A 26309-nucleotide genomic window follows, 5' to 3' on the forward strand; every position below is an offset into this window, starting at 1 on the left:
GGGAAGCAGCACCTTATGGAAAGCAGTGCTGAAGGAAACTTATACATTAAAAAAAATCTCAGATTAATAACCTAGCTTCACACCTTAAGAAATTGGAAAAAGAAGAGGAAACTAAACCCAAAGGCAGGAGAAGAAAATAGTAAAGATGAGAGGAGAGATAAAAGAAAAGAAAAAGAAAATCAATGAAACCAAATGCTAGTTCCTTCAAAAGATCAACAAAATTGACAAACCTTTAGCTAAACTAAGAAAAAAAGAGGTAAGACTCAAATAACTAAAACCAGAAAGTGGGAACATTACCATTGACCTTACAGAAAGAAACGATTTTAAGCAAATAGTATTGACAATTGTACACCAACAAATTAGATATGTGAGACAAACCACCAAAACTGAGATGTACGTAGAGGTTGCCTCCCAATTCTAAACTGCCAGAAGGCCATTAGGAAAAGGGCACGGACCACTAATAATGATTCCTCCGTGAATATTCCATCCTTCCAATCAGAGTCTGTACATTCCAGACGTTCACAGTGTTAGTACGTGGAAAGTAGCTTTTATTACTTACAGAGCCCACAAAGCGTGTTACAGGGCAAATATCAGGCCTCGAGGATGGGGAACACCAGAGGCCTCATCACACCACCTCACCCGCTGAACCAAGTGATGAGTTGAGCACTCCCAATTCATTTAAATATGTTTAAATGTGGCCTAGATGTTTTAGGGAAACTCTGGTGGTGTAGTGGTTAAGAGCTATGGCTGCTAACCAAAAGGTCAGCAGTTCGAATCCACCAGGCACTTCTTGGAAACTCTATGGTACAGTTCTACTCTCTCCTATAGGGTCGCTATGAGTCGGATTCAACTCGATGGCAGTGGGTTTGGTTTGGTTTTTTAGCTGTTTTAGAAAGGAAAAGAACACATCAGTTGTTCAAGCTATTTTCAGAAAGCAGAGACAAAAGGCCAAGTTTAGTTCTTTGTCCACGGATAATCCAGATGAAATAAACAAATTCCTATAAATAAATTGCCAGAACTGACTCAAGAAATAGAAAATCTGAACAGACCTATAACAAGTAAAGAGATTGAATCAGTAATCAAAAACCTCCCAACAAAAAAATTTCAGGACCAGATGACTTAATTTCTGAATTCTACAAAAATTTAAAGAAGAAATGACATCAATCCTTCTCCAACTCTGAAGGAAACACTTCCTTATTCATTCTATGGGGCCAGTGTTACCCTAATACTAACGTCAGACAGACATCACAAGAAAATAAAACTACAGACCAATATTCCTTATGAATATATGTGCAAAATCCTCAACAAAATACTAGCAAACCATATCCCACAGCATACTAAAAGGATTATACGCCATAAACAAGTGACATTTATCCCAGGAATGCAAGAGTAGTTCAATATAAAAAAATTAATCAATGTAATACATTAAACAACACACTAAGAATGAAAGAAAAAAAAAAAAAGATCATCTCAATTGATGCAGAAAAAGCATGTCAGAAAATCCAATACCTCTTCATGTTAAAAATACTCAGGAAACTGGACTAGAAGGGAAATACCTCACCATAAGGGACATTTATGAAAAACTCACAGCTAGCATCACACTCAATGATGAAAAACTGAAAATTTTTCCCCTAAAATCAGTAACAAGACAAGGATGCCAACTTTCACCACTGCTGCTCAACATTATTGTAGTAGAAGTTCTAGCCAGAACAATACGGGAAGAAAAAGAAACAAAAGACATCAAATTAGAAAGGAAGAATCAAAGCTATCTCTATTCACAGACGTCATGATGCTATATATAGCAATTCCAAATACACACACACACACAGCCCTTTACTAGAGCTAATAAATGAAGTTCCAGGGTACAAAATCATCAGTTGTGTCTCTACACATCAGCAATGAACAATATAAAATGAAAATTAAGAAAACAATTCCATTTACAATAGCATCCAAAAGAACAAAATATCGATAAGTAAATGTAAGGTGGTGAAAGATTTGTACAATGAAAACATTTATAAAAGAAATTTTTTATTTCTTTTATCAAAACATTGATAAAAGAACTAAAGAAGACCTAAATAAATGTAAAGGCATCCCATGTTCACGGACTGCAAGACTTAACACTGTTAAATGTCAATACCACTCAAAGCCATCTAAAGATTCGATGCAAACCCTATCAAAATTCCAACAGCCTTTTTTGCAGAAATGGCAAAGCTGATCTTCAAATTCAGATAGATTTGCAAGAGGCTGTGAAGTGCCAAAACAATCTTGAAAAACAAAGACAAAGTTGAAGAACTCACACTTTCTGCTGTCAAAACTTACCACAAAGCTACAAAAATAAAACCGATGTAGTGGAATACAACAGACATTTAGACCAATGGAACAGAATTGAGAAGCCAGAAACAAATGCATACGTCTATGACCAGTTCATTTTTGACAAGGGTACTGTTATGGATTGAATTGTGACCCCCAAAAATGTCTGTCAACTTGGCTAGGCCATGATTCTCAGTATTGTGTGACTGTCCAACATTTTGTTACCTGATGTGATTTTCCTATGTGTTGTAAATCCTACCTCTATGATATTAATGAGGCAGGACTCAAACTACAAGATAAGATTTTGTCTTGAGCCAATCTCTTTTGAGATATAAAAGAGAGAAGTGAGCAGAGAGACATGGGGGACTCATACCACCAAGGCAGTAGCACCTGGAACATAGCACATCCTTTGGACTCGGGGTTCCTGTGCTGAGAAGCAGCTCAACTGGGGGAAGATTAATAAAAAGGACCTTCCCCCAGAGCTGACAGAGAAAGAAAGATTTCCCCTGGAGCTGGTGCCCTGAATTTCGACTTCTAGCCTCCTAGACTGTGAAAGAATAAATTTCTGTTTGTTGAAGCCATCCACTTGTGATACTTCTGCTATAGCAGCACTAGATAACTAAGAAAGATGCCAAAATCACTCACAATGGGGAAAGAATAGTTTGTCAAGCAAATGGTGCTGGGACAACTGGATGTCCACATACAAAAGAGTGAAACTGGACTCCTACTTCACACCATACACAAAATTTAACTCAAAATGGATCAACGACCTAAACATAAGGGCTAAAACCATAAAACTCTTAAAAGAAAACATATGGATAAATCTTCATGACCTTGGACTTGGCAATGCATCCAGAGACATGATACCAAAAGCACATGGGGGAAAAAAAATACATATATTGGATATCAACAAAACTAAAAACTTTGTGCACCAAAGGACACTATCAACAAAATGAAGAGACAACCTACAGAATGGGAGAAAAAAAATGGACCCATTTATCTGATTGGGTTTAATATCCAGAACATATAAAGAACTGCTGCAACTTAACAAAAAGACAAACAACTCAATCAAAAAATGGCCAAAGGACTTGAATAGACATTTCGCCAAAGAAGATATACAAAAGGCCAACAGGTACAGGGCGAAGACGTTCAACATCATTAGTTGTTGTTGTTAGCTGTCACCAAGTCAGCCCCGACTCATGGCAACCCCATGTACAACGGAATCGGACTGTTGTGATCCACACGATTTTTATTAAGAAGTATATCACCAGGCCTTTCTTCCTTGTCTGTCTCAGTCTGGAAGTTCCACTGAAATCTGCTCAGCATCATAGTAATACACAAGCCTCCACCGACATGCGCTTCAAGTGTGTTGGCCAGGAATAGAACCCACATCTCCCGCATGGAAGGCAAGAATTCTACCGCTAAAGTACAACTGTCTCCTATTAGTCATTAACCCCCCAAAATAAACCGACTGCCAGGAGTTGATTCTGACTCATAGCGACCCTATAGGTCAGAGCAGAACTGCCCCATAGGGTTTCCAAGGCTGTAATCTTTATGGAAGCAGACTGCCACATCTTTCTCCCGTGGAACGGCTGGTGGGTTCGAACTGCTGATCTTTCAGTTCACAACTGAGCACTTAACCACTGCACCACCAGGGCTCCTTCATATTAGTCATTAGGGAAATGCAAATAAAACCACAATGAGACATCACTTGATCCGCACTAAGATAAAGACTACCAAAAAAACTGGAAAACAACAGGCACAGGCAAGGATTTGCAGAAAATGGAATCCTCGTCCACTGCTGGTAGGATTGTAAAATGGTACAGCCACTGTGGAAAACATTTTAACGGTTTCTCAAAAAGTTAAACATAGAATTACCATATGACCCAGGGATTTCACGCCTAGGTATACACCCAAAAAGAACTGAAACAGGTACTCAAATACATTTAAAAACAAAAAAACAAACTGGTTGCCATGGAGTTAATTTTGACTCATTGAGACCCTATAGGACAGAGCAGAACAACCGCAAGGCTGTAATCTTTACAGAAGCAGACTGCCCTGTCTTTCTCTTGTGGCGCTGCTAATAGGTTCAAACCGCTGACCTTTCAGTTAGCAGCCAAGCACTTAGCCACCGCACTACCAGAAAAAAACCAGTGCTCCTCTCAAATACATACTTTTACACAAATGTTCACAGCAGCACTATTCACAATACCCAAAAAGTGGAAACAAAGCGAATGTCCATCAGATGAACAGATAAACTGTGGTACGTTCATACAATGCAATTTAATTCATCCATAAAAAGGAATGGAGTATGGATACATGCTACAACGTAGATGAATCTCAAAAACATTGCGCAAAGTGAAAAAAGCCAGACACAAAAGTCAAACACTGTATGATTCCATTTACGTGAAAATGCCCAGAATTGATAAATCCGTAGAGACAGAAAGCACACTGGCGGTCGCCAGGAGCTGAGAAGAGGAGGAACGGGAAATAACTGCTTATTGGGGATGCGACTTTATTTTTGGGTAATGAAAACATTTTGGAAATAGATAGCAGTAGTGGTGGCACAGCATTGTCGATGTACTAAATGTCATTTATTGTTGACTTTAACATGGTTACTTACATTATGGGAATGTCACCTCAATTAAAAAAAAAAAAAAGACTCGAGGACAGCCAAGACACTCTTAAAGAAAAATAAGGGTGAATGGACTCTTTACCAATTAATGAGATTAAAAAGTTATAGTAATTAAAACAGCATGCTTTTAGCTTAAAGCTGGAAAAACTAATCAATAGTTCATAATGAGGACTCTAGAAATAGATCCTCTATATACGGGCCCTTGATATACGTTAGAGGTAGCACTACAGAAGTGTGGGTAAAAGATGGCTTTCTTACTAAGTGAGGCTGGGACACATCTATATGAAAAAATATGAACTACTCCCTTATCCTACATGACACACGCAAAAAAATCACAGATGAATTATAGACCTAAATGTGAAAGGGCAACAATAAGGCTCTTACAAAATAACTCAGGAAAATATTTTCATGACTTCAGGGTAGAAAAAATTTTCTTAATCAGGACACAAAAAGCATTAGCTATAAGGCAAAAGATCAACATGTGGACCACATTACAATTAAGAACATTTGTTCAAAAAGCTTATGTTCAGAAAATAAAGAACTTCTACCAATCTATTTAAATTTTTTAAAAACCAAAGATGTCACTTTGAGGACTAAGGTGTGCCTGACCCAAGCCATGGTATTTTCAGTTGCCTCACAGGCTTGCGAAAGCTGGACAATGAATAAGGAAGACCAAAGAAGAATTGATGCCTTTGAACTATGGTGTTGGCAAAGAATACTGAATATACCATGGACTGCCAAAAAGAACAAACAAATCTGTCTTGGAAAAAGTACAGCCCAGAATGCTCCTTAGGCGCAGGATGGCGAGACTCCATCTCACATACTTTGGACATGTTATCAGGAGGGATCAGTCCCTGGAGTTTATCATGCTTGGTGAAGTAGAGGGTCAGTGAAAGAGAGACCTTCAAAATGATGGACTCACACAGCGGCTGCAACAATGGGCTCAAGCATAGCAACACTGTGAGGGTGGTGCAAGAGCAGGCAGTATTTCCTTCTGTTGTACACAGGGTTGCTATGAGTCAGAACCAACTCAACAGCACCTAACAACAACTCAGGTGATCAAACCACAAGGAAAGGCAAGAAAATTATGAAAACGAGAGCAGTATTTCCCTCTGGGGAAAGGGAAGGACATACGCGGAGTCTGCTGGAGTAAGTGCTGCTTTATTCTTAGCCTGGGTGGAGCTGCACAGGTACTTATATTTTATAATAACTCAAGAAACTATACAATTGCATTGTTGTTTCATTATTCATCCAAACATACAGGTAGTCTCTGACTTGCAATGGGGTTCTGTTCTGATGACTCCGTCATTAGTTGGTTCTGATGTTGAATCAAATGCCCCATTTTTTTTGTTTGTTTCATTATTATTACCTTTTGTTATGAGTATCTTCATAAATCCCACCTTTGTCTTTGGGGGCTGGAAACATTACATATAAGCTCACAGATACGGTGACATCAGCGACCTACAGGCTACAACACTGTACACAGTACATACTACTACGAAAAATAAAACCCAAAAACAGACAGTCACAGGTGTGGCTGATCATTAACTCAAACAATCAGTCGGTGAATGCCTGGGTTTAACTGCGCAACAGCTGTGCCCCTGGCACGATGCTACTTCACATTGACTTATTCAATGGCTGCTTCTGACCTCAGACTAGACAGTCAGTCACCACTTGTGCCACTCACACTCATTTTTTTTTTAACGTTTTAAAATAATTTTAATTTTTTGGATAAGACATTCATATAGTTCAAACAGAAAAGCATGTAAAAAAGCTGGAAAAATGCCCAGGATGTGCAAAGTCCTACACCCATGCCTGCCCCCGTCTCCATATTCCCTCTTTCGCTCACCACATTTATTAGATTTTTGGTTGTCCGAGGTTTCTTTATGCAAATACAAAACCAAAAACCAAACCCGTTGCCGTCGAGTCGATTCCGACTCATAGCAACCCTACAGGACAGAGCAGAACTGCCTCACCGCGTTTCCAAGGAGCACCTGTTGGATTTGAACTGCCGACCTTTAAGGTTAGTAGCCGTAGCACTTAACCACTACGGCACCAGGGTTTCCGTGCCAATACAAGCATATGTTCACTTAGCATTTATTTAGTACTTATTATATGTCAGGCCTTGTTCTAAATTATTTTTTTGTTTCAAGAATATTTTATTGGATTTCAGGTGAAAGTTTACACAGCAAATTAGGTTCCCATCAACAATTTCTACTCAAATTATTCAGTGATGTTGGTTACATTTCTCACAATGTGTCATCATTCTCAGGTTTAAAGTGTATCTCAGGATGATAGTCTTAGGAAGTCCTCTAATCTCAACCAGTCCATTAAGTCTGAACTTTTTAAGAATTTGAGTTCTGTTCCACCTTCTTCTATAAGAATCCATCTATTGTGGTCCCGATCAAAACAGTCGAGAGTGGTAGCCAGGAGCCATCTAGTTCTTCTGGTCTTGTACAATTGTTTTTTATGCATTTTCTGGTATGTGTTATATTTCACATTCAAAAGTCATTTTAAGTTAGAAATCTATCCTAAAAAACTACAATTCATCTTAGTAGTACCCAGTGGTGATCTAGTATTCTTTCTTCTTACTCTAAACCCCTCCAGTCTAATCTTATTTACAGTCCCAAAGAGTTGCAGATAAGTTTTTTAAGTACCTGTAGTGACTTAAAATTGTTTTAAGCACTGCTTCTTCCAAGAAATTCCCTGTAAATGTTAACATTTCAGAACTGTTTTAAACAGGTTTATAAATTGTTGTTAGGTGCTGTCGAGTCAGTTCTGACTCATAGCGACCCCATGCACAACAGAATGAAAGGCTGCCCAGTCCTGCACCACACTCACAGTTGTTATGTTTGGGCCCGCTGTTGCAGCCACTGTGTCAATTCATCTCATTGAGGGTCTTCCTCTTAACCCTCTAGTATTTACTGTATGTATTACGTATATGTGGAACATACAGCTTACGATACCATAGGCTTAGCTCATAACTCCTGAAGTCTTTTCAACTGGAATTCTTAATCGGAACCAAAACACAAAACACGATTTGGCTAGCAACTTTCTCAATTCTTCAAAGGATGGTTCGTTCGTAGGTAATATTCTATACGCACAAAAAAAAGTCAACTCATTATACCCATGACATTAAGGCCAAACTCTCTCCCAGGTTAGAGAAGTAATGAATATACATATGAAAAATTCTTCATTGACTTAATAACTTTAGTTAACTTTCTTTGGAATTTAAAAAAATTTTTTAAATAACAATCTTTTTTACAGAACAATGACCAATGATATTTTAGGTAAAAATCACTAGATTCTGTATATTACAAACAAAATTAAGCTCACTTCTTTCCAGTGGCCTTTCCGAGGACACTCATTCAGTATTCAATTGGCTATCCACTGATATCATAGGCTAATTTTACCAAGCCACTAGTTTATTAACACCAAGTTCTTTTTCCCCGTTCATTAGTGCATGGGAATATATAACAAAATCCTCACTTCTCACACCAAGTGAGTAGAAAAATCAAATTCCACTTTTCCCCTCTCTGCCACTTCTGCTCTGACACCAGCCGCACATGCAGTGCTTCTTCCTCTGACCCTATCCACCGGGAGCTACATCAGACCTCACAAGTTATAAGACAGTCCTCCAGAAGGCCAAGTCAGCCAAGACTGCAGAAGCCAACCACAAGCTTAGGAGTCCACATGATACCCTGACGTCTGACCTGTTGGCTACAAATTCGAGGTTCTCCCACTACTCCTTCAGGATGTCAGCTGTAAGCTGGAGGCCCCAGGACTCACTCACTTCTGAACTTCTGGCTACAAATTCTAGAGTCCCTTCTACCACCTCAGGATATGAGCCATAAGCCCAGGAGTTTGCAGCCCCCTTCACTTCTGACCTGCTCGCTCTCACTACTTACTCGTGTTCAGTAATTTGCTTGAACAACTCATAGAACTAATGCAAAGCGCTATAAAGTATTTTTATGCAAATTAACATGCATATTATACATTTTTTTGCCAATCACACCCTTCCCCACAAGGTATTGTCCTAAGCATGCTATGCTAATTTTTTTACCTGTTGCTGTAAAAAAGTTAGCATAGCACACTTATGAAAATACCTGGCGGAAGGGCTCAGTTGGCAAAAAAGTATAACGTGCATTATTTGCATAAAAATATGGTGCTTTTTAAAATTACAACTACAGTTTTATTCCAGCAAAAAGGATACAAATGAAGTGGCACAGAGGGCAAGGTCTGGGAGAGTTCCTGTCATGGATTGAATTGTATCCCCCCAAAATGTGTGTCAACTTGGTTAGACCATGACTCCCAGTACTGTGTGGTTGGCCTCTATTTTGTAATTTTCCTATGTGTTATAAACCATAAAGTCCACCTGTGGTGAAAGAGGATTAGGCTGGGACATACCACCCTAGCTCAGGTCACATCCTGATTCAATGTAGTTTCCCTGGGGTGTGGCCTGCATCACCTTTTATCTTACAAGAGACAAAAGGAAAGGGAAGCAAGCAGGGAGTGGGGGACCTCACACCACCAAGAAAGCAGTGCCGGGAGCAGGGTCCCTGCGCAAAGAAGCTCCTAGTCTGGGGCAAGACTGATAAGGTCGACAGAGAGAGAAAGCCTTCCCCTGGAGCTGATGCCCTGAATTTGGACTTTTAGCCAACTTTACTGTGAGGAAATAAACTTCTGTTTGTTAACGCTATCCACTTGTGGTATTTCTATTATAGCAGCACTAGATGACTAAGACAGTTCCCAACACGAAGGTTCCATGTCCCCTCTCACATGCCATCAATGTCTCTCACCAACCAGGAACCCCATGAAGCTTCAATGCCCAGAGTTTTTATTCGGAGTCTTATTACATAATTCAAGCTCCAGTCCCTCCCTCCCTGACGTCAAAATCCCAAGGTGATCACGAGGGTGATATCACCATGTGGGTCCTTCCGGCCTGGCTGGCCCCCAACCAGGAGTTACTTCATTAGCACAACCGATTAGGTTAGGTGTGACCTTGAGTCTTTATCAAAGAGATGTATGATTACTGGGAAAATTCCAAGATTTTAGAGGTCATCTCTCAGGAACCAAAGACAAAGATTAAACTGTAAACCCCACAATTAGTAATATTTTAAATTACAGTACTCCATAAACTTAGCATGGGTTGTTTTTAGTTACTGAGGAGTCAATGCCAACTCCTAGTGAACCCATGTGTTAGTTTTCCCTAAATGCATTACCTTACTCTTACATGAACACACAATTTGGGATACAGGCAGTTCCTTTATTCCACACATATTAAGTAAATTGAGTAGGCTGCTCTGACTGAAGTAGCCTAGAGATGAATGTGCAAAAAATGTTTACAAAGTAGTTGGTAACAGTATATGAAAGGTGCCAAGTGTATTAAGAACATGACCCTGCTTACAGCAAGTATCAGATAAGCCTTAGAATTCCGTTTATTTCTAAAAATCATTTTGAATAGACTAGTAGAGAAAGATTTTGACCTTTTTCCAACAGACACTATTAAATGGTAGTGGTAGTGTTTTGTTAACATTATTTTAAGAATTTCTAAACACCCGTTTACTGAAGACTCACAAAGTAACCATCCCACGCTTTTAAAAAATTTTGACGTTTCTTGTCAAATTTGACCGTAGAGCCAAAGGTCTTGCTCGTTATGACAATACCACCAATGTTATTATTCTAAATCATCATGTTGTAGGTAGACGCAAATAAAACAATAAAACTAAAAACAACTTGTCATCAATGGAAGACAATATGCACAAACACAACCTTTGAAACACTGCAGCAAAGTTGAGTTATTCTAATCTAGAATATTTTTCTTGGATTTCTCAGCTACACAACTTTACACTATCAAAAATTTATTTTTGCTTATAAATGCACAAACAAGGATGTTATGCTTAAAAAAAAAAAAACTCTTTGATTATTCAGTAAATGTTTTTACCTGCAATTGATACCAAATAAACAGCTTCACTCTTATTCACAGAACAAACCAACTCCAAGCACATTTAGACTTTAGCAGCAAATTCTACCACCAATTTTCAAAACACAGCATTCACTATATATAGACAGATGTTTAATAAATGCCTTCCTCCCAGTAATTTTATTTCTAGGAATTTAGAATACATTCATGTATTAGAATACGATGCGACCATCAAAAAATTATTAAGATGAGGTTTTGTACCACAAGGCAATACTTTATTAGTATTTTTACTTTAAGTAAAAAGGGATATAAAATTGAATATGACCTCAAATGCGAACCACAAGTTTCTCAAACCGGCATGCCCAAAACACATCCAAAACTGAACTCTTAATCCTCAGCCACCTACATTTTCCTACAGTACTGCCCATCCTGTAAACGGGGCTACCAGATGCATACGTCAGAAACACAGAACACGTCCCTCTCCTGTTACCCTCCACCTCACCTCCGAGCAGTCAATACATCTGGCTCATTTTATCTCTGACTGCTTTGAGTCTGTCTACTCCCCACTGTGCTCTCACTACGCTAGTCCCAGGCACTATCGTTTCTCTCATGGACTGCCACAATTACCTCCCTACTCTCACCACCTACCGATCCATTTGCCCACACAGCAGCCCAATGATCTTTCGAAATTACAGAGATCATATTACTTTCCTGCTTTAAAACCCTTCAATGAATGGTTTCCCAGCACTCTTAGGAAAAAGTGTCAAAACCTTAACATGCATAATTTAGCCCTTGATTACCCTCTTAAGCTTCAGTCCCTCCAATTTACAGCTTTCATCCTCTACACTCCAGCCACAGTTCCTCTAATGCCCCAAGCTCTTTCCTACCTGAGGGCTTTCTCGTAAGCTCTTCCCTCCTCCAGCAACTCTGCCCTATATCCAAGCTCTCAAGCAGCCCCATTCCACTGCTGTCTTCATTTGCCTAACTTGTACTCATTTCTTAGTTCTCACCTTAAATGACTCGTCTTAGATTCCCCACTTATATGTTCTCACAACCATAATTCCCCTTTAAAGCACTCATCTTTTCACAATTATAATTGTTTATCTATAGGGCTATTGTCTATTTTAATAGCTCGCCCTTTCTTACTAGAGTGTAAACTCCAAAAGACAAAGACTTTGAATGTCATGGTGTAATCTGTTTGATGGCTGCACAAAGCACAAATATGTTTAAACTCTGGGCAGGAGTCCTTGCGTGACAAACGGGTTAAGCACTCAACAACCAACCAAAAGGCTGGCTCTGAAGACGGGCCTGACGATCTGCTTCCAAAAGGTCACAGCCTTGAAAATTCTATGGAGCACCGTTCTATTCTAACACACACGGGACTGTCATGAGTTGGAACCGACTCGATGGCAACTAACAACAACAACAAACTCTAGGCACCCAAATGAAAACTGCCACAAAGGACTCTCACGTCTAACAGCAACACTTCCACCATTGCTTCTACCATATTCTTTTATTTCCAAAACTGTTCTGCTTTGGGTAGGTAGGGTAGAAACAGAGATGATGACATTGACTAATTTCAGACAGCTAGATATGTTTTTTAGATATTAATATAGCCAATATTTTCTGTAGTTTTCTCCTGGCTTCCCATTCGGTGCCTCTTTCCTCCTGGATCCGAGACTACCATTTTGGTGGACTCTCTCTGTACAATACAGCTATAACCATATAGGTAAACAGTTCTTGCGACTCCACTGAATATCCAACCCGGTTACAGCTATCTGGTTAAGTCAAAACTCTTCTCTATATGTTCTTATTAGTGCAATAAATAAAAAGGGAAACTCTCCAGAAGTTCCAAAATATGACCAGCCAATATGTTAAACAGATTTATATTTTATGAAACACCAAACTTAGTAAGTTCCTATTGTGTGCATACCAACATCAGACACCGAAAGGAGGGATAAAACAACCAGCTCATATGGCTAGCTACAATATGCTAAGACCCCTCCCCACAAAATTTAGAAATAAGGAAAATAAAATTACTCATCAAGAGCTAAATTATTCCCCCAGACACCCTGCTAACTCAGAACTGAAGCCACTCCTGCAGCCCGCTTTTCAAAGATTATACAGCCCTATAAAACAAACAATAACACACATGAGGAATGTGCTTCTTAGTTCAATCAAATATATGAGACTAAATGGGCAACTCCTGACCAAATGCAAAGAAGGCAGGAAGGGACAGGAAAGCTGGACAAATGGACACAGGGAACCTGGGACGGAAAGGGGGAGAGTGCCGACACACTGCAGGGGTTGCAACCAGTATCACAAAACAATTCACGTATAAATTTTTGAATGAGAAACTAACTTGCACTGTTAACTTTCACCTAAAAGACAATAAAATTATTTTTAAAAAGAATCTAATTATATAATCAATATATGATGAATCTACTCTAAACAGAACTATGTAAATGGGGGAGGGAGGAGTGGTGAAAGAGTTTACAAGCCAACAGCCTTGCTAAGACAATTATACTGAAAGAATGTATGTCTTAATTTAGGAGGAGGCAGGCTGTAAACAAGTAAGAAGGAAGTGAAGAAACCAAACACAATAGAAGCAATGCCATTTACTACCTAGGAGGGGCCTCTAACCCAGACTTGAGGAGTCAGGTAAACCTTCTGGATAGAGTGAATTTCACCTAAAAAGCAAAGAACAAGTAATAATCTGTATTACAGACAAAGGATACAACAAGTACAACCTGTCACCGTCAAGTCGATGCCGACTCATAGCAACACTACAGGACAGAGTAGAACTGCCCCGTCAGGTTCCCAAGGAGTGGCTGGTGGATTTGAACTTCAACCTTTTCGTTAGCACCCGAGCTCTTAACCACAGCACCACCAGGGCTCCATGTACAAATGCCTGGAAAGACGGCAGCTAGGCCCAAGTTTAAACCTAACATTTACAAGTCCCAGGATAAGAGTACAAAAGAAAGCCCATTTACCACATGATTAAATATTTAAAAGTTATAAATCAAATTAGCACTCTGTTCAATGAAATATGGTCCATTCTCCTACATTTACAAATGCACCCTAAAATGGCCTGGATGTTCAGGTTCCATTTTATAATTTGGCAGCCAAATTGGTGACAATTTGGGAAACAATGCAAAGCACATAGAAAAAATAATAAGTACCTGAATTCCAACAGCAACAGAAAAGCCATTATTTTGGTGTATTTCCCTCCAACATTTTTTCTGTGTGTGGCTGTATAATATTTTAAGAGCATTGGGATCATATTATACACACAAATTTTATTCTTTCTTAATATAAGTACTGCATTCTCACGGCTTATAACAATATAGTAAGCCACCTCATTCGGTTACTCAGTGTACATTTTGCAGCTAGCTTATATTAAAACAGCAATTCTCAAAGTGTGGTTGGTACACTCCTGGAAATCCCTAAGATCTTTTCAGGGGGGCCTGTGAGGTCAAAAATATTTTCATAATAATACTAAAATGTTTGCACCCACTTCCTATTGCTGTTGTAACAAGTTACTACAAACTTAGCGGTTTAAAACGACACATTTATTCTCTTACGGTTCTGGTGGTGGGAAGTCTAAAATGAAAGGATCGGCAAGGGTGCGCTCCTTCTGGGAAAAATGCATTTCCTTGCCTTTTTATCTTCTTCATTCCTTGGCTCAGGGTCCCCTCCTCACATCACTCTAACCTCTTGCTTCATGAATCTGGCTTCCTCATCACACCCACTGCTGACTCTGCTCCTCCAGCCTCCCTCCCGCGAGGACCCTTCCGACGTCCAGGAAAATCTCCCCACGTCAAGATCTTTGTCTTAGTCACATTCTCAAGGTCGCTTTTACCAACTAAGGTAACATATTCACAGGTTCCGGGAGCTATAATGCGGACACCTTTGGGGGGTCATATCATTCAATCTTTTTGTATTATTATTCACAGCATTCCTTGTCCTTTTCATTGTACTGACATTTGCGTTTCTACCGCAAAAGTAACAGCCGGTAAAGCTACCGGCATCTTCATACAAATCAAAGCCCTGGCACCAAGTGCTAACGACCATTTCACTGGATTGTTTACCATCCTGTACGCTCAGGGAAATTTTTTAAAAAGTCAGTTTTACTTTCGAATGCCCTTGGATAAAAAAAAAAAAAGAGTAAAAATTATTCATTTTATTAAATCCCAATCTGGTGTATACATCTTTTAAATACTCTATGTGACAAAATGGAAAGAACACATAAAACACTTCTGCTCATACAATGGTTGTTGTGGGGAAAAAAAAAAAACACTTGTGTGTAAATGTCTGAGTTGTAAGCTGAACCACGACTTCCAAAGAGCAGTTGGCAGAGTCGAACTGCCGAGCTTTTGGTTAGCAGGCAAGCGCTGAGCCTCTGCGCCACCAGGGCTCCATGCACAAACACCCGGAGAAACGGCAGCTAGGCTACTTTTCTCACGGAACGCCATTTTTGTTTGCAGGAACAACTGACACACAAACTATGGATATTGAGACATTAATAGCTAGCAGATAATTTCTCAAGAGGAACGGAGTGAAACTGTCTCTTCAAGTAAAACAACTGACAGCAGTGATTACCAAGAACGAGCTGGAGCTTTCCAGGGAAAATCAAATTTCGGAAAACCTGTACACATAACTGCGAGCTTGACAGCTTTCCAATATTTAAAGACTCTTCTGACGAGATTGGTGACGATATTAACAAATGTAATTTTTTGATTTTGTGTAAATGAAATGTGTAACCATTTAGAAGACCTGCATAACCAGCCAATCAGTGTTTTCCAAGTGACCAATGCATGATGTTACAGGCTCACGCGTTGGTAAAAGATCCGTTCAAAGCACAAAACAGGCCAAAGAACTATAATGCAACAGAGGATAAAATGTTCATTAATATGGTTTCAGCTTTCACATTGCAATTAACCTTTAAGAAATTATCACCATTTGCCAAGTTTTGGTGTAGCATCAAAGAAGACTATGCAAAATAATCTGAAAAGCTATTAAAATATTCCTTCCTTTTCTAACTACATATTTTCGTAAGGCTGGGTTTTTGCCTATATTTCTTACATATAGCAACCAGAACACATATTACAACAGATAGAATGGATAAGCAGACATGAAATCTAGCTGTCTGCCATTAAGCCAAAAAACAGATATATACAAACATACGAAACAATGCCCCTTTTCTCGCTAAATTTATTTTTAATTTGGAAAATAGGTTTTCAGTTTTTTTCCCATAAAAATGGTATTAATATTATATGTAATAAGTTTATGAGTGTCATTTTTTAAAGGACACATTTTTGGAAATTTTTTGTTTTAATACTGAATGTTTAATATTATGGTAAATAATCCCAGCTATATACTACATTTTAAAAAATCATTGGGGTCCTCTAACATTTTAAGAGTAGAAAGAAATCTTGAAAGAATAGAAGAAGAACAAAAAGTTTTATAACGGCAACGTTAAAAAATGTACTAAGCTTTTTGGTGGTTTTGAGGTCTAGAAGATCCAGGTCAGACCAGTCATCAGACCTTATCGTCCCCACCCCTTTGGCCCCTCAGAAACTGCTTAATAAAACAGTTTAATTCCCTTTAAAAGAAACAAAACAAAAGATATACTAAGAAGTATTCCAGGCATTCTATGGATATTTGGGGGAATGCTTTATTTATTTTTGTTTTACTTTTTTTAATGCCTGTGGTAGGTATTTCCTTTAAAATTTGCCATGCTTGAAATTACAGTGGCCTTCCCATGAAACCCTGGTGGTGCAGTGGTTAAGTGATATGGCTGCTAACCAAGAAAGAGGTCAGCAGTTTGAATCTAACAAGCGCTCCTTGGAAACTCTATGGGGCAGTTCTACTCTGTCCTACAGGGTTGCTATGAGTCAGAATCAACTCGACAGCACTGGGTCTGGTTTTCAGTTTTTGCTATATGGAATACAAGTTAACCATTTAACTGTGTACTACGGCAGAAAAGGAAACCCTGCTGGCATGGTGGTTACAAAAGGTCAGCAGTTCAAATCCACTAGGCGCTCCTTGGAAACTCAATGGGGCAGTTCTACTCTGTCCTATAGGGTCACTATGAGTGGGAATTGACTTGATGGCAATGGGTTTGGTTTGGTTTTATGGCAGGAAAAAAATCGTTTTCAAAGAAGACTCCTGATCCTGCCCATGGGCACAGCTTCCACTTTTCTTAGAAGGGACTTTTAGTGACTCCTATTCAGTCTCTGGAAGCCCTGGCAGTGCATGGTTAAGAGCTTGGGTGCTAACCAAAACGTCGGCAGTTCAAATCCACCAGCCACTCCTTGGAAACCCTATGTGGCAGTTCGACTCTGTCCTATAGGGCCGCTATGAGTCAGAATTAACTTGATGGCAACAGGTCTGGTTTTTTTTTTTTTTTTTGGTTATTCAGCCTCATGTCTTTGTTAGGCTCCTTGATTTAAGAAAAGGTAGCTGAATGTTAAATACATAGCTCTGTTATAATTCTAAAATCACTGCTATTTAATATATATCAAACCTCAGTAGGAAAATCACATATACTGACAACCCCCTGAAACTATCTATACAGTCCATCTATTCCAACATACTTATAAAATACATCTGTGGACCCTGCCAGGCAATCTTAAGTCAGCAATGCTTATGCCATATTAGTGCCCTTATGGAATTGGGTATTGTGATTCAATTGGTGATACTGATGAATGTTACAACAAAAGTCCTGTGGAAAGTATTACTGCTTACTCCATGCATATCCCTTAAAATCACTGTTTAATACATTGGATGGTAACCACTTTATAATGTCACCAGAACATTTACTATTTAATATCAGTAATAGGGTGTCTGCCGAGCAACTGTTTTTTATTCTCTTATAAACACCATAAGCCATTTAACTAAATAGGTTCCCTCATTTCATTTGCTATTACAAAAGCTCAGAGCCAAATTTGTAGTATTCCCTTAGAAAGTATATTGTAATATCTTTTTATTGATCTCATTGGTCTCTCCACTTTATGTCTTTGTTTTCCCTTGCTTCATCCTTTCAAATACTTATGTTAATTATTGAATTTTGTGTACCCGCGGTTCAGTGGTAGAATTCTCACCTCCCGATATCCAGGTTCGACTTCTGGCCAGTGCACCTCCAAGGTCACTACTCAACTCTGGTTGAAACTGGTTTCAGTGGAGCTTCTAGACTGATAGGACGGATTAGGAAGGCCTGGCAGTAAGATGGATTAGGGAGGCCTGGCAGTAAGGCGGATGAGGGAGGCCTGGCAGTAAGGTGGATGAGGGAGGCCTGGCAGTAAGGTGGATGAGGGAGGCCTGGCAGTAAGGTGGATGAGGGAGGCCTGGCAGTAAGGCGGATGAGGGAGGCCTGGCAGTCAACTTCTTTGGAATAAAGTAGAGTATTAGTATATTTCTCGCTATCAAAAAACTGCATTATGGTTTTATCCAACAAGTTCTGGAACTCTGGTTACTATGAATCCACTTCTCTCGATGACGACACCATGCTTCTGTGTCTGCAGGACAAAAGGCTGGACCCTGGACTGAGATGTTTGGCTCCACCCTGAGAGGAGTCCTAGCATGGTCACTGTGTATCTGCTTCACTAGGCTTTTTCTGAAATTTCTAGTGTGTACAGTATTTATGAATATTCTATGCAGAAGGAAGATGAGATTAATAAAACTACATATATTTTCAATAAAGTAAGTCTGAGAAGGGGTATTACTACAACAATAGTGCTGGAATCTCTTAACTAGCTCAGAAGGTATGTTAAGTTTTAGCACAGATGGAAGGGCCACAAAGACTTTGAACAAAACAATCCACCCCTAATCTTCATAAGCCATGTAGCTTTATGTGACTCAGAGTTCTCCTATAGCTTACGCTGTGATATATGGGAAATGGGTTGTACTACGTCTGTTGCCATCAAATCAATTCTGTGTATGTAAATATCCGTGTATTCCATTCCCATCCCAGAGCTTTTTAAAGGTTTTCCATAGGCAAAAAACTGAGATAATTTGGAGTAAACATTCTCAGCTTATCGCTTCTCTCACATTTTCTTTCTCAGTATGACACTATCGTTACGATACAGCCATGCTGGAAATGTGGGACTAAACCTTGACACAGGCATGTAAGCCATGTTACTCACAATCCACATATGACGTCAAACCTCACTTCTAAACGTATTAGTTAGCATGATTAACACAAATGAACTGTTGAAACATTCGCTAAATAGGTAGCTGACTATACCTTACACCCCATCAGCCGATCTCAGGCATTTCTGTTATTTCAAGTGAACAAAACAGTACTAAGAGTAATACTAAAGTTGTACTGATGAACAGTCATATGCTTCATTTTCAATGAGGGAAGGACCATACAGTTCTCTCTAATGAATGCAACTCCGGCAACGAAGTATTGGCCCTCACTCTTTGCTACCTGGAATGAAAAATTTTGCATTTTCCGCAGAATTTGAATTATTGACTAAAATGACTTATTCAAATTAGATATATTGCATATAAATACATATTAAGCTTAATTTTTTCAGTTCTTCACTAGTTTAAATTTTTAACTGATACTGCTAAATAGTTGTAATCAGAGAGAACTTTTGTTTTTTAAATCACAGTGCGTTCTGGATTATTTTGTATTCATACAGCAGATAAAACTAACTCTGTTTTGGGGATTAGCAGGTCTATATCTTTAAATTACTTTTAAAACAAGAACAGGAACAAATAACTACTCACTGAGTCAGTGGAATCCAAAACAGTTTATCCCTATAATCTAAATCCTAATCTGGATGTCACATATAAATTTTAGAGCTATATCCTTTCATTAATGTTATTGAAAATGTTACTGACATTTCCTCACTTGAATGTTGTAAGTGAAAGGAAACTGCTTGTATTCTAAGTTGGGGGACAGAGTCTAATACACCCAAAGGAAAGGAACATAGAAAGAAATACGATGGACTGACATGATAGCCACAACAATGGATTCAAACACGCCAACGATCGTGAAGATGGCACAGGACCAGGTCACCGTTCAACAGGTATTCTGTTAACATCTTCCTGAGAAGATAACTGATACTTCATGAAACATAAAGCATGTAAATGTTTCTTAAATCTTACCCCCACCACTACACCTTGCACATGGCTCTACATAGATAGACACTAAATAAATCCTTAACTTTTTCCATCTATCTCTTGCCTACCCTATATACTACATAAAAAAGTCCAGGCTTCACCGTATTTTGTAATATGATTATTGATTAAATCTTTTATTCTCAGTTGTCCAAGGCTAAACAATGCCAAATACTTATTTTACAAAACATTCTGAGGTATATTGTGATAAAAACAAGCATTTTAATATTAAATTAGTGCCTGAGTAATTTCTCTAAACTATTTAATTACAGTCACACTGGATTCAAACACCACTAAAGGAAGCAAGTATAGCACCTTGGTTCACACTGCTGACTCCAGAGTCAGATGTTCCGGACTCAAAGAACAAATGGCGTAGTTAATAAAAGCCATTAGCACAGAGCCTGGTATACAATAAACCTTTTATAAATATTTGTATTGTGATTAGTCAATATGCTATGGACTGAACTGTGTCCCCCAGTATTTGTGATCATGACCTTGTTTGAAAACAGGGTCTTTAAAGATGTTATCCATTAAGTTAACATGAGGTCAAGCTACAGTGGTATGGGCCTTAATTCTACATAAGTGGTATCTTTATGAAAGAGCAGAAAAGACACAGACACACACAGAGGACAGTCAGCCAAGACAGAGGAAAAGGCTGGAGTGATCCATAAACCAAGGACCACTATGGACCGCTAGCCATCAGCAGAAGCTAGGAGAGAGGCATGGAATAGATTCTCCCTCAGAAGGACTCAACATGCCAATATCCTGACTCTGAATACCCGGCCTCCAGAACTATGGGACAATGTACTTCTGTTCTTATAAGCCACCCCATTTGTGATGCTTTGTTATGGTAGCCCCAGGAAACTAGTACAGATTCTGGTACTAAGAAGTAGAGTGTTGCTGTAACAAATGCCTAAAAATGTGGAAGTAGCTTTGGAAATGGGTAATAGATAGAAGCTGGAGGAGTTCTGAAGCACTTTATAGTAAAAGCCTAGGCTACCTTGATGAGATTATTGTAGAATTATGGGCATTAAAGACAATTCTGATAAGATCTCAGAAAAAAGGAGACCTGTAGAGAAAGCTTCTATTGTCTTTGAGAATACACATACACACACACACAGTATTTTTACAAAAATAACACACATCTTCTACCTTTGTCTGCGAACCACGCCCTCTCCCTGCAAGGTATTTTTATAAGCACGCTATGCTGATTTTTTTACAGCAACATGTAAAAAAATTTAGCACAGTGGTGCTTATGAAAATACCGTGCAGGGGGCAGGGCATGGTTGGCAGACAAATGTAGAAGGTGCATGGAATCTGTGTAAAAATTCAGTATATATCATCAAGAACAGAATGTTACTAGAAATATGGATGGTAAACGTGTTTCTATCTGGCTTAAGATGAAAGGAAATGATGAATATGTTACTGGACACTGGAGGAAAAGCAATTCTTATTATAAAGTGGCAAAGAACTTAGCTGAAATATGTTCAAATGTTTAGGAAAACTTACAAGTGACAAACCTAAGATATTTGGCTGAGCAGACTTCTAAGTCATACCAGAGTAAGGTGGTTCCTCGGTCTAATCTCTTCTTAGTGGTGGCTTATAAAAAGGGAGAACTGACAGAGAGAGACACACAGGGGAAAGACACCATGTGACAATGGAGGCAGATGCATCTATAATCAGCAAAGGAATGCCAAAGATTGCCAGCAGAAATATTCCTACCATAAACCCCTCTGAAGGAACCAAAATGGCTAATACCCTGATTTGGACTTTTAGCCTCCAGAACTGTGATAAAACAAAATTCTGTTCTTTAAAGCCGCCCTCTTTGTGGTATTTTGTTATGGCAATCCTAGGAAACCAAAACAAAGCCTAGAAAACTAAGACAGTGGTTAAGTAACAATATCTCCTTTGAAAGGACTAAATTTGTAATCATTAAAAATCATATTTCAGAAGACTACCTATTGGTATACGCAAATGAACAAATGTAGTTAAGAAAGCATGATACAAAACTATGAATATGGCACATAGAGGATGTACAAAAATATTTACTGAAGGTTACTGATTAGTATAACCCTAATTTTTTAAGTATATATATACATATAACAAATATGTTCATGCTTACACAAACTAAAAGGAATGAAAAAAATGCAACAAAATGTTAACTGTTGCTTCCTCTGGGCGATTTTTGTATTTTTTAAATTTTCTTCCTTAAGTTGGTATTATAACAAGAAAATCACACAAAAAAATTTTAGGTTCTTCTAACACCACCTCCAATTTCTTCAATTCAGGTCTGTAATCCTGCAGTTAGTAAAGAGCCCTGAAAAGTTCACAATGCCAGGTCTCTATCTATGAATAGGATACCCTTCTTCCCTGTTCTTACCTAGATTTTATTACTGAAGCATTGATGAACTATGTGGATACAAAGTACTAGCTTCTGCGACACTGTGGTGCAGGAGCTTGGCAAACTGCAACCCACAAGCCAACCTTCACTGATTAACAACAGCAGAGTTGGATACTTTTGACAGAGGCCATACTGCCTAAAAACCTCAAATACCTACCACCTCCTTTTTTAAGAAAGTTTGAAGGTGCCTGCTGTGATGGATTCAATATGGCCCCAAATTCTTTGCCAATTTGTTCATGAAATGATGATGTCTATTTCCCCTTCCCTTTAGTCGGGTTGGGCCAGTGTCTTGTTTTGACCACCAAATACAGTGGAAGTTACACTGGCTAACTTCTGAGGCTAGATCTTAAAGAGATCTACAGCTTCCTTTTTTGTATATTTGGAGCATATCCTCTCAGAAACCACCGTCATGTAAGAAGCCTGATTACCCTGAGATCACCATGTTATACAGAAGCTCAAGCAGCCAGATGGAGAGGCCCAAATGCAGAAGACCCAGCAAGTAAGTGAGAGTATTTTGGACCTCCCAGATGTCACAGCACCCCTGCTGACAGACACCATATGAACCTGAAGAACTATTCAGTGAACACACAGAATTACTCGAAATAACAAGTAATTACTGCTGTAAGTCATTAATTTTAAAGTAGTTTTTAAGCAGCAATAAATAACTAAAAAAGACACCCTTCTCGGTCAGTCTGAAGACAAGTGAGATGTATAAAAACCCAAAACCCATTGTCATTTGAGTTGATTCCAACTCACAGCTACCCTCATAGGACTGAGTAGAATTGCCCCACAGGATTTCTAAAGGTGTTAAATCTTTATGGAAGTAAACTGCAACAACTTTCACCACAGAGCAGCTGGTGGGTTTGAACCACCAACTTTTAAGTTAGCAGCAGCTGGGCACATTTAACCACTGAGCCACCAGGGCTCCTGAGATGTGTAAGAGAAGGTGTCATTCCGTTTCAACAGAATTTCAGAGCTTCTCCTTCATACTACAGATCAATCCTACCCTATCACAAGCTGCCAGTGCCCTTTCCCATTCCTATATAAGAGGCTGTTCACTTCCCCCTACTGCCTTTCCATGAAGGTTACAGCCAAGAAAACACTACGGAGCTCAGTCTACTCTGTAACACATGGGATCACCATGGCTCATAGTACCTCAATGGCAACATAAAAGGCCAAAGAGTTATTTAAACAAAGAAAAAAATGGGGAGGCTGTTAAATTGCACTAATTTTTCCTATTATGAACGCAAGCATTTGGCTTACAAGTTAATACGTAAAATTAGGAAAAAAATGAATGATAAAGATAGCAAATTACTATTAACAATAGCAAAATACAGTATTTATTCTTAAAATTCAGCTTTGGGACTTCAATTCCCAGCTAGGATGGGAAAACTTATATCGAACCAATCAACCCAACAAAAACAAATCTAAAGGCTGAGTAAAATACAAAAAAAAAAAAGCAGAGCACATACAAGGCAGCCAGAACTTGAGAGGCCAAGATTCTGAAAAGAAGTGAAACAGAGAGGCAAATCCAACAAGCTCCACCACTTTACCCCCGAGCCATTTCCTCATGGGTAAGCAGAGTGACTGAGAGGTCCAACAGAAGGTGAAGGTTGCGTACTTTGGGCAATCTCATGGAGTAAGGGAGATAAAAGAGCTTCAAACCACCAGTGCAAATTGGTTCCAAGGTCATTTTTCTGGAGAAAAGAGACAGAGAGTTCATTCTATGCTACTTTTCCCCTCAAGGTAGTTAGAATTTCTAAACCGCATGGGCAAGAAGCTGAGAAGCCAAGAAAAGGGTAGAACTGGCAGTAATTTCTATGTCACAAAGACGAAAACTAACTTTCATTGTCCACCAAAGAGGAGTCTTAGTTAAAAATCCCAGGCTTTCTACTGAACCCTCAAGGGCAATGCCATAAAACTAAGGTTGAACCAAAAATAGGTCAGTCCTCGGAAAGTCTGAAACTCAGCTGGAAATTCTCTCAACCCTTGATGGGAATCAAGCTAATTCACTCTAAGTCTATATAAACAACCCAAACCAAATCCATTGCCATCAAGTTAATTCTGACTCACGGTGAGCCCATGTGATATAGAACAGAACTGGGCTCCATAGGGTTTTCTTGGTTGTAACCTTAATGAAAGCAGATCACCAGGCCTTTCTTCTGCAGTGCTACTGGGTGGGTTAAAACCTTCAACCCTTAGGCTAAGAGTTAAACTTCATTTGCGCCACCCAGGGACCTTCCAAACTCATATATCTGACAGAAAAGCGTAAGGCCACTCTGGTAAAGATATCATCTTCCACAGCTTCTACAATTTTTTTATATACAATGTCCAGCATTCAATCAAAAATAACAAAGCCCACCAGAAGTCAGGGTCAAAAACCTCAAAAAAAAAAAAAAAAAACAACGGATATATTTATTAGATACTATTGACTGAAAATATTAAAAGTCATAATGCCAAACTTACCAACTGCTGCGTCACCATCTAACAAATTGTCATCCTCAGAAGTCTGAAAGTCCATAATAACACCTGCTCCATCTAAAAGCTCCTCATCACTGCTTGCGCTTGTTATACTGTTGTAGCTGTTCCTATAGTAGCCTCTATGGAATAGCTGCTCAGACTCCATTTAGCTGTCTGATTATCTGAAGAAAGGGAAAAAAACTGATTCAACACTTTCCCAATACATAATAAAAATCATCCAGTTTAATATCACAAAAAAATTAATGATTTCTGTATTTTTTTTTTAGTACTACATTCATTTACAGTACCACTAGCTAATTCTATTATGCTAAGTGATAAATAATTATATTCTCACTACACAGCTGTAAAAAAGAATGAAAAATTTCTTCATGCAAGGGCATAAAACAATCTCCAAGGTGAATTAAATCAAAAAACAAAGTACAGAGAAGTGTTTATGGTATGCTATAATTTATTTTTGTTTCTTTTTTTCCAAAAAGAAAAAGGGAAAAGTGTAATACATAATTGCTTATGCATACATAGCTATTTCTGGAGGGATTTCCAAGAAAGTGGCAAAAATGGCTGCCTACAGGGAAGGAACTGGGTGGCTAAAGAAGTAGGGCTACAACAATGGGCTCAAGAATAACAATTATGAGGATGGCACAGGACCGGGCAGTGTTTGGTTCTGTTGTACACAGGGTCACTATGCGTCGGAACCGACTCAACGGCACCTAACAACAAGTAAATGACCAAAGGACTTTTAAAAAAAATAAGCATTACTATAATAGTTAAAGAATCATTTTAATTTTGATCTATCAAAACACGCATGCTGGGATTTTTCGAAGAACACACATCACTTCTTAACTCGATGATCAGACTAAAACCAAAAAAAACCCAAACCCACTGTCTTCGAGTTGATTCCGACTCATAACTACCTTATAGGACAGAGTAGAACTGCCCCATTGGGTTTCCAAGGAGCAGCTGGTGGATTTGAACTGCCAACCTTTTGGATAGCAGCCGAGCACTTTTAACCACAGTGCGGCACAGCACTGAGAAGTCTCTCTAAAATAATTAAGTCTTTCAGTGTACTGGGACCTCAGTCATGAAGTTCCAACACATCTCCTTCATTTGATCCCTAGAAGTCCCTCAAAAACTGATACTTGGAAACCTCTTTGACACTATTTTAAAAATATTAATTTCACTAATACCTCCGAGACCTCTAGTCTACTGTACTTTCGTTATAACAAGAGCATTCAACTCTGTTCGAAATAAATTAATTAAACTCAGGACTACATAGGTTAGCATTTCTGTACATTCAGTTAAAAAAAAAAAAAAACCCAAACCCATTGCTGTCGAGTCGATTCTGACTCATTCACAATGACCCTGTTGGACAGAGTGGAACCAGACTGTAAGGTTTTCAAGGCTGTAAATCTTATGGAAGCAGACCGCCA

At 38.8% G+C, this 26309-nt stretch overlaps 1 protein-coding gene across 7 annotated transcripts in view; it reads right to left on the bottom strand.

Moving 5' to 3' along the window:
• Positions 1-26309, bottom strand: part of CLCN3 (chloride voltage-gated channel 3) — a 109478-nt gene that overhangs the window by 71634 nt on the left and 11535 nt on the right. For 4 of the 7 annotated variants that reach the window (XM_003415806.4, XM_003415807.4, XM_023554975.2 and 1 more), the window contains exon 2: positions 24868-25043. The exons of 2 other annotated variants lie outside the window; for them this stretch is intronic. In XM_003415806.4, the coding sequence (XP_003415854.1) occupies positions 24868-25027 (160 nt within the window). In that variant the 5' untranslated portion in view covers positions 25028-25043. Of the gene's footprint in view, positions 1-24022; positions 24099-24867; positions 25044-26309 lie in introns of those variants that run through there. One more of the 7 variants, XM_023554976.2, reaches the window with a different exon arrangement.

This window comes from Loxodonta africana, chromosome 21 (assembly GCF_030014295.1).
Source record: "Loxodonta africana isolate mLoxAfr1 chromosome 21, mLoxAfr1.hap2, whole genome shotgun sequence".
Taxonomy (NCBI): Eukaryota; Metazoa; Chordata; class Mammalia; order Proboscidea; family Elephantidae; genus Loxodonta; species Loxodonta africana.